Source organism: Lactuca saligna, chromosome 7 (genome assembly GCF_052625555.1).
Source record: "Lactuca saligna cultivar CGN05327 chromosome 7, ASM5262555v1, whole genome shotgun sequence".
Taxonomy (NCBI): domain Eukaryota; kingdom Viridiplantae; phylum Streptophyta; class Magnoliopsida; order Asterales; family Asteraceae; genus Lactuca; species Lactuca saligna.
This window is the reverse complement of record NC_136423.1, coordinates 121,192,612-121,202,503: the sequence shown is the minus strand read 5'-3', so window position 1 is coordinate 121,202,503 and position 9,892 is coordinate 121,192,612. Positions and strand designations below refer to the sequence as shown.

At 33.2% G+C, this 9,892-nt stretch overlaps 1 protein-coding gene across 1 annotated transcript; it reads right to left on the bottom strand.

Annotated features, from left to right (window-relative positions):
• Positions 1-1,374: 1,374 nt before the first annotated feature.
• LOC145005747 (acyl-CoA) lies at positions 1,375-5,547 on the bottom strand. Its single transcript, XM_078964856.1, has 12 exons — positions 5,316-5,547; positions 4,665-4,811; positions 4,362-4,544; positions 4,118-4,200; positions 3,815-4,013; positions 3,592-3,713; positions 3,441-3,507; positions 3,328-3,378; positions 3,149-3,201; positions 2,690-2,900; positions 2,370-2,540; positions 1,375-1,693 (listed from the first exon to the last, which is right to left on the bottom strand). Exons 1-12 carry the CDS (start codon positions 5,376-5,378, stop codon positions 1,634-1,636), a joined length of 1,410 nt encoding a protein of 469 aa, XP_078820982.1. The 5' UTR covers positions 5,379-5,547; the 3' UTR covers positions 1,375-1,633.
• Positions 5,548-9,892: the final 4,345 nt, after the last annotated feature.

Sequence of the window (9,892 nt, the reverse complement as noted above, 5' to 3'; positions counted from 1 at the left end):
CTTTAGTTTTTTTACAACTTTTTTTCTCAAAAAAATTTCCGAATATGTTTTTTCTTTAAAAAAAATCATAATTATACTATATATATATAGTTTCACATAAAAGGTAAACTCCTAACAGTTAAATCTAATTTAATTTTGAAGATGGTAACTTATAACTTGGAAATTAAGCCATTTTGATATATTATTTTGGGTTTAAAACAAAATTATAATGTTGTGTGGGTTCCTTTTGTTTGAATACATTTTTAATTTGAAAACGCACATTTTTTTTTAATTTGAAGACATACATTTTTTATCAGTGATCAAAATTCCTTTTAAATTTTGAATATGAGTTATTATTTTGTGGTATTACTTCTTATTATAATTATTATTTAGAGTATACATTTAAAAAGATAATTTAATTGTCGATAATTTACATCTCAAATGATGATTTTTATCGAAAACATGTATGTATATATTTTTTTTATAAAAAACATGTTTGTATATATTTGTTAATAAAAACGTGTTTTAATATATTTTTTATAAAATATGTGTGTATATGTGTGTGTATATATATTTTATATATAAACATGTTTGAATACAAATGCATTTATTATAAAATAGGTGTTTATAAAAAAATATAGAAATATGTTTTTATAAAAGGAATGTATACAAACACTTATTTGGGTGCATATAAATATGTTTTTACAAAATGTATTACAATAAAATAGATGTTTGTATATATTTTTTCTTGTAAAATATATGTTTCTATATATTTTTTTTATAAAAAAATGGATTTGTATATATTTAAATACTTAATAAATACCTATTTTTATAAATAAGTATTTTGTATACAGAAAAGTTTTGTTTTTAAGTTTTATATCGAAAATATAATATTTTTTATGTGAAAATGTTTTTTTGTATAAATATGATTTTATAAAGAAAAAATATATTCATAATTTTTTGAAAAATAAATATTTATTAAAAAAAATTATGATGAATTCATAACAAAATTTTAAAATTTGGGTCAAATGGTAAATTTTGGACAAAATTTATAATAAAACTTGAAAACTGGACAAAAAGTGTAAATTTTGAATACGATTACCAGTTTTAGAGACTTAATTGAATAAAAAATATATATAAGGACTAAATTGATTTTGAGATTAATATATAATGATTTTTTTTACAGTTTTTCCTAAAAAGATAGGAGGCACATAATATATATAATTTTTAATTTTAATAGCCATATGTGTTTGAGAGCAAATTAGTCAATTAAAAAAACATTTGAAAAAGTTTATGCATTTAAAAGGGTTTGTGATCATGTGTTTTTGTTAAATAAAGGTTATTAGTCTTTTATTTATTTAAATAATGAATATTTTATGAGAATATATATAATAATGAGAATGAAAAAAGCAATTAAATATAATCATGGGTCCGGCCTCAAGGGAAGTCCATCGTTTACCCCATTACTATACAAGTTAAATTATATCTACAATAGCACTATATATACAATTGTTTTACCAGGAATGAAGTCAATTTACCTTTTTGCCCTTTTAACTTTTTTTATATTTTTCCTATTTCTTGCTCAACAAATTCCACCCAACATTCTACCTAACATTATATAAATTCCAAATCATTTCATTTCATGTTTTTTGCCTTAAATTATCCCATCTTTGAAAGGACCAGAATCCTTGATCAGTTCTGTAACAAGCTTCACCTGTTAAAAATAAAAAATAAAAAATAAAAAAAAAAATTATGTTATTTTCAGTAAACTACATTTTGGTCCTTGAGTATAATCAATTTTTGCAATTTTGGTCCTTATTTGAGGTTTTTGAAACGTTTTTGTTCAGTAATATAACTATACTTTTGGGACAAGAATTGAAAAAATCAACTATACTCAGGACCAGAAGTAATCATTTTACTTGGAACTTAAACAATGAACCTTACAAAAACCTCAAATAAGAACCAAATTTTCAAAGGAAAACTTATTAGGACCAAAGTTGCCTTAATTAACTATACTCAGGGACCAAAAGTGTAATTTACTCTATTCTTTTTTACCCTATAAGTTAATCCTTTTTGCTGTTACGACAGTTTTAAAAAAGATGAAAATGAAAATACTACAAAAAACCACCACTTTATTGATTTAGCCACTCAACTATTATCTTTTATGATTATTAAAATAATTCAGTGACTAAATCAATAAAAAAAATAAATAAATAAACTAATAAAAAGGTGTAAGTTCATTGTACTTTATTATATTTTGTCCTCTTGGGTAACTAGGAAAAATGGTTTTCTTAAACGAAAAAATAAAAAAGTATAATGATTTAATCAATATAGAAAAAAAAAAATAGTCAGAGATGAAGAATAAAAATAAAAATAAATAAAAATGTTACCTGATCTGTTTCTCGAGACAAAAAGTTGCCAATGACTTGTCTAAAACCTTCATCTAGTAAATAATGACAGCTGTACGTGGTGACAGGTAGATAGCCACGTTGGATTTTATGCTCCCCTTGAGCTCCTGCCTCTACTTTCTCCAAATTTAGCTCAATCGCAGCCTCAATTGCCTAATATCAATAATTAAAAAAATTAGATGTTTTTGAACCGATTCTCTCAATTTGAAGGGTATTTTAGACATTTAACCATTAGTCAAACAAAACGAAATGCTTACTAAAATTTACGTATTTTTTTTTTCATATGATAAAAGGGTAACAACCTGATAGTAGCATGCTTCAAAATGCAAACTTGGATAATAGACACGTGGCAGACACCCCCACAGCCGCCCATAAATTGTATCTCCGCCAATAAGATTAAGAGCTCCGGCCACCACCTCCTCCCCTTCCTCAGCCACAATTAGCATTACATGATCCTCCATTTTTGATCCCATCATATGGAAAAATTCTCTTGTTAGATAAGGAGTACCCCACCTATGCAATCAATGCACATCAACACCATTTAATATATTATAAGTAAAAAAAAAAAATTAGCAACCTAATTACTTCCATTTGTTTCTACTTTAAAAAAATTATAGCAATTTCATCCAAATACAAAGAGCTACAAAAATTATCTTCATGCTCAATTGTGAGATATGATTCTCTTTGGGAAAGAAAATTTAGAGTGGAATATATAATTACAAAAAAACCAATGCATGAAGAAAGTGTCATATGCACTCAACTTGTTGTCTGTGGTGTTCCTGTAGAATGTATAAAATGTATCCCAATGCTTAGCCTGTTAGTTTAAAATAAACCAAGTAAGATTAAATTTTCTTTTAAAAAAAAACTTTAAATACAAAAACTAAACATAATTTATGTATATATAAAAAAAGAGACTAAATGGAATAATCCATAAGTACACCTTAATTTCGTAACCCCGCAGACGTTTCATTGTCAGATTTTGCGCAGGTATCTGCAAAAAGATGAAATTACGAAAACGCCCTCGAATGTGACGTACACATTAAGCAAATGTACCTTCTTGCGTTCTTGTCGAATATTTTTTCTTTTGCTTTGCTTCATGTCCATCAAGAAATCATCAAAACTATTGATGTGAAAAGAAAAAAAGTTAATATATTGCTTAAAATGGGTAATAAAGTCAAGATTCAAAAGTCAAAATTCTGCTGACTTTTTGTAGTTGCGGTTTTTCCAGTGATATTGCATTCCAGTCCTTTGCAGGAATCCTTTACCCTTCAATGCATTCCATTCTTGTTCAGAGGAAAAGGTTATGTGTAATGATGAAACTTCAAACTACCAAAATGCAAAATACCAAACTTTAAATTTAACCAGGCAATAATATAAAAATTGATAGAATTTAGAATTTAGAATTTAGAATGAAAGATAATAAACACCTTAATTGCCAAATCCTTCATAGCAGATACTAAAATGTCAAACACTTGATCTTTGTATGAAGTGTTTCTCAATAAGATCCTTGGACCAGGTACTGGAGTAAAAGGCACACAACACTGCAATTTTGGATAATACCTTGAACCATAACGATAATAAGCATCAGCCCATGAGTGGTCAAAAACATATTCACCATATGAATGACTGCAATTTAAAAATAAAAAAAAAAAAATAGATATCAGAATGAGATAAGTGTATGTCTTTATAAATCTCAAAGGGTATTGACTATTGACTATTGAATGAATAACCTTTTTAGATACAATGGGATCACGCCCATGATATTTTTATCTTCATCGTATGCAACTATGTGACGTGGCAGCCATCCTGTTTCCTAATTTAGAATTAAAAATAAATGGAATGAAGACAATTTATGTAATCACAAAAAAGAATGTGTATGTTATGATTTATAACATGCTAATGAAGGTAAAGAGGGAATAAAGATATAAATTCATGCAAATAGTACAAAACTTTGCTTGATGTAAAATTTCTAACCTTAATTGCAGAGCCTGATTCCTCTAGGCTTGAAAGAAATCCATGAGAAAGAAAAGGATTAAATTGTTGTACACCAGTAGCATCAAGACTGCATGCATCCCAATCACTAGAAGGAACTTCTAAAATTGAAGAGACTACAGAAACTGATATCTTTTTAGCTTTCTCAGTTTCTGATGATTCTTCCTAAATTATAAACAATATAGCAGCATACATTACAAGGGTAGTTATAGAAAATAGAAATAGAAAACAGAGGTGTCTCATGTCAATTTGTTGTAGACATGAATACATGATTTGATTACACACCTTGGTATGGATTTTGGTCAATGTGAAGTTGTTTAAGGAGAGATACATTTCAGGAGGTTCCACAGGCTTCTTAGGTTGCCAAAAGAGTGCTTTTATTCTTGATGTGTGATTGGGAATTAGAAAGTGTTTTCTACATGATAAGCCTCCCTGGAAAAATAAGTTTCAGTGAAATGAAATACCAAAAGCATTTTCTACATCGAAGGTTCGTATTGCTAACTTCTATTAATCAGTAAGGACTTGAGAGTTGAGAGTCCGACATGATAATCTGAACATTTCAGTGTTGGAGGACAAAAATTAAAAGCGAGGAGAGGAGACAATGGAGGTTGGTAGCAGAGTTTAATATAGTAATTACAGTTCAAACGAAGGTAACAAAAGAAAAGAATTAAGTTTAGGTCTAGAGAAAAAATCGAGATGTATTTGTTGAAAGTGAATTCAGTCGTCGATCTTTTGTTACTGATGAACACACATCAATCCCCAAGTTGAAAACTAGTTCAATTCAGATAGCATATCACTGGTCACTCAATTCGATGGCATGGCAACTGAAGTAACTATAAACATGAAGCTTACAATTACAAACTCGAGAATCTGTATGATCTGAATAGAGATATAAATCGTTAATTCCATAATAAATTGGGAAGGGATAAGGCTTACAAGGCCAAAATCGATGTCGCCGAGAAATGGTGAAGGGCGAACCACAGCCATGGACATTGCCATGGCCGAGAAGAAGCCGAAGCTGAAGTTGAAGGTGCCAACTGTGGTTTTCGGAGTCTCTTTCAGCGAACCAAAGCCACTTGTGTGTGGGTTATCTTGCGACACCAAAGCTTCCCCTGTCTACTCCCGAATTTCAATCTTCGAGTCCCTCCCTCGAAACTACAATTTTTTCTATCTCCTTTTTGGTTATTTTTTGAGAAACCAAAATTTTGGTATGAAAAACTAATAATAATAATAATAATAATAAATTCCTTTTTCTTTTAAGGCCAAGTGTCTGTATATTTTAAACAAGATTACAAAAATAGTGTGTATGGTTAAAACTATCCATATAAAAAAGTTTGGATTAGCACACTGGTTATTCAAAATTTTGATTTTGTTTCGAGTTTGGTTTAAAATTTTGAAACTTTTTATAATAACGAATTTGCTCCTAATTTTCTCTTTTTTCTTAATTATTTTTCTAATTTTCAAATTAAAAAAAATATTTTAAAAAAAATCACCCATACTATCAAACTCAATCACTATCTCTTTAACATACATAACACTCATCTCTCTCTCTCACTCCATGTGTCATCGGAAACAACTGCGATCTGGCGGAAACAACAGCCGCCTATCGGAAACCACCGCCACTAGTCGTAAGCCACCGCTACAACCATCATTCTTCCTCTACTTCATCTCTCTCCTTCTCCCACGTACATGGTTTATTTGATTTCACCGGAAAAACTTTTAAGATTCAAGATTTTCCATATTTGTTTTCAGATTTATGGTTTTCGCTGGAAAAACATCGGGATACAAGATCAACGATTTTGTTTTCAGACCCGTGCAAACCCTTTGGAAACCATCGTTAAGCCACCACCACCATCGATTTTCTGGAGGGTTTTCATCTTCAGCTCTTAGCATCTCCAATCTACATGCACATCGACGAATAGAACCTCAATTACACTTCAGGCTTCGCAATATCTTAGGTATAAGAAACCTTAATCTTACCGCCATTATATCATTCGGAGGAAAAGAACATGAATGGAGTTGTCACCTCTTTCTTAGTTGCATATCGGAGCAACGCCGCCGTCCTTCTTCTTCGGCAAAAACCCTATGTCACCTTTGTCCTTGTTCTTTGTCGAAAACCCTCCTCCATCGACGTTTGTGGCTCAAATGTCCAGCTCTAATCTACGTTTGTGAATGGTTGAAGCAAGATCGGACGGTGTCTCCTCATCACTAATTGTGTCTCTTCATCTTCGTCTATGGCACTTCATCTTCGTCTGTGGCTTGAGTTTCTAGCTCCGATCTCTAATCTACGTATCAGTCTTTCTTCGCCTCTAATGGTGTCTTTTCATTCCCCTTATACCAACTTTGGTGGTTATGCTACCAGCAGCGGCTTCCGTTCGTGGTGATTGTGTTTTGACCGGTGATGTATTGTTAAGTGGGTGTTTACAAAAATAAAAATGGCAAACAACTGGGGAGGGGTGTTTACATTTTCTTTTTATTTTTATATTTATTTAAATAACAAATTAATAAAACAATAAAAACAATAACATAAAAAGGGCAAACTCATAATAAGTTTTTTACTAGTGGTGCTAGTCCAAAACTTTTTTTATATATGTTTGGACCTAGATAGCCCAATTAAAAATGGATTACTTGCCAAGGAGGTGGGCTTTACTAATTTGGGCTTTGGAGTGTGCTTGATTTCATGGATTTGGTCTTGAAATGGGGTGGGGCGATTTGTTTTGGCTACATGGAAGTTGTGACCATGGTTTTTTTTTGGACTTGTTGGTGATCATGGAAGAAATTTGAACCATTTCCTAGTCTTATGTGTAGCATGGATGAAAATTGAAGAGTTTTTGAGAGTTTCTATTAGTTATTGGCTAGTAGTTAATGAACTAGTTAAATAAAAGCTCTTAATGGTGAGCATTTTCACTTTTGTAACTCTTGGATCTTAATGATGAGCATTTTCTCTTTTGTAACTCATGGATCCTATCAACTATATATAGGGTTGATTTCTATGAATAAAATATCAGTTGAACTTGTTGCAATTTGCTCTATTTCTCACATAAGATAAGTCTCTTATCGTGTGTTGTGTTGTGTGTCAATAGGTATTGACATTCAACCTAGTTCTTGCTTCAATAGGTCTTGAGGTAAGAAATAACCCTATCTTCTTCTTTACCCTCACAATCTCATGTTCTACCTCTCTTTCTCTCTCTTCCATCCAAAAATAGCCCCCATACACGCATCATAGCGGTATTAGAGATGAAACAATCATGCAGTCACTATTGATTTTAATGATCCCAATTTTCTCTACAATCTTCAAGAAGCACTAAGGAACATCCAATATGGCCAACCTCTAAGACAAGCAAGGTGTGAACTTAGGTCAAGTGAAGAATTCAAATTCAACAAGTTGCCGAAATTCGCGAGTGGTACGGACCCGGAAAAATACTTGGAGTGGGAAAGAAAAATTGAACATGTGTTCGAGTTCAAAGATGTAGATGAAGAAAATGCATGTAAGTTTGCCATCTTGAAACTTTGTGGTGGTGCCTCTTTGTGGTTCGAAAGGCTTAAAGCCAAGAGAACACGAGAGGGTAAAGATAAAATTGCATCGTGGGAATCATTAAGAAGAAAGTTAAGAAAAATATATGTACAAATTAATCACCGCATGACAACCTATAGAAAAATAGTCGAGTTGAAACAAGGTAAAACGAATGTGGCTGAATATATAGATGATTTGAAAAATTGTCACTTATGGGTGATATTGATGAAGTCAAAGAGCAGAAAATGTCTTGGTTTCTACGTAGGTTGAACTTGAATATTGCTAAGATTGTTGATCTGTATCCATATTCTGATTTTGACACTCTTTGTGGCTTGTGTTTAAAATTGGAAAATCAAGAAAAATACAGGAAAACTGTAACACCCGGAATCCCAGGTATATTATTTAATATTTATTTTGTAAAATTATGAGAAGGAACTCAGCGAGTTGATGCGTAGACTCGTCGATTAGGGTCGTGATTGTTCATTCGGATTTGCATTGGACTCGGCGAGTCCATGAGTGGACTCGGTGAATCCACGTTGTTTAATGAAACCCTAAATCCTCTAGGGTTGGAGCCTATTTAAGGGTACTCTTAGCCTCCCATTGCGGCTACCAGTCCCTTGAGATCACCCTTAGTGATCTATATCGTTTGGAAGGAAGGAGAAGCCTTTATTGATCTTTCTTTCCTTGGCTTGGCAAAAAGGAGGTGATCAAGAGCAAGAGTAGGCTAAAGGAGGTGTGGTTCAAGTGGTTTCAGAGTCCAAAGATTCCAACTTGAGGTATTTATTCGACCTTTCTTCGGTTTTGGTATTAAACCTAGAGATTAGGGCTTTCTAACCTCTTGTGAGGATGTTTATGTGGAGCAATTGGTCCCTTATCGAGTCTATGCTTTGGATCTGGACTCAAAGAGGTTCAGAGACTTCAATCATGTATGCTTTATGGGTCCTTGAGGGGTGATTGGACTTAGGTTGCCATTTTTGGGACTAAATCACCATTTGATGCCATTATGTATGTATATAAGCATCAAGTTTCGAGCTTTACGTGATTATATTGATTGAAAAGGTCAGATCTATGGAATGGAGGAACAGATCTGACCTCAGGAGGTCAAAAGAATCTGTGCATGGCATGTACTCGCCGAGTTGTTCTTGGGACTCAGCGAGTTGAGTTAAGGTAGCCCCGCGATTCATGCCTGGGGACTCGTCGAGTAGAGGGAGGGACTCGACGTGTTAATTGGGACTAAGGAGTTAAGTAGAGACAGGTGGACTCGCCGAGTTGCCCAAGTGCACTCGCCGAGTCGGGTCAAAGTTGACAGTTGACTTTGGTTGACTTTTAGGGTTTGGTCAGCAGCGATGCCTTTGAGTCAGAAGTTGGGTAAAATGGTCTTTTACCCTTCTGAGGATGTTAAGAAAGGTCGGAGTATAGTCATATTTATGGGAATATTTGCCTTATGTGTTTACGCGGAGGCTAGATCGCATTCCTACCGAGTCAGTGAGTTACCGAGATATCAGAGGTGAGTCTTCTCACTATATTGTACCCGGAAGGGTATTTATGTGTGACCGAAAGGTCAGATATGTTATGAGAAGTATGCATTGTATGTGATTAAGTTAACTGTTTGTATGTGCTATGTATTTTATGCTTGATATGGGCCGGAAGGCGTTATGTTATGGGCCGAAAGGCATTGTGATGTGGACCGGAAGGTCGACGCTGGTAGGACCGGAAGGTTTACCGGTTTGGGACGGAAGTCCCCTGAGATAGATGGACCGGAAGGTCATGGCCTGGAAGGGCGTATGTGCGTGTAAGTAGTATTTTGGGGAACTCACTAAGCATTTATGCTTACAGTTGTTGTGTTATGTGTTTCAGGTACTAGCGAGGACCGTGGGAAGGCGCCGACGTGATCTGTACACACTGACGGAGGATTTATTTTATGATCTTGGGATTTGAGATGTTTTGTATTATGATATGATACATTGGATTTTTATGGCTTGATTTGGTTGAAACATGT

Bases quoted from the DNA above. Each gene is read 5' to 3' on its own strand.
- LOC145005747 (XM_078964856.1), bottom strand. From the start codon at position 5,378: ATGGCAATGTCCATGGCTGTGGTTCGCCCTTCACCATTTCTCGGCGAC. The intron at 3,379-3,440 runs GTACATTTGCTT...ATCTTTTTGCAG, and splicing joins TTCGACAAGAACGCAAGAAG to ATACCTGCGCAAAATCTGAC. The intron at 3,202-3,327 runs GTGTACTTATGG...TTAAACTAACAG, and splicing joins TGCGGGGTTACGAAATTAAG to GCTAAGCATTGGGATACATT.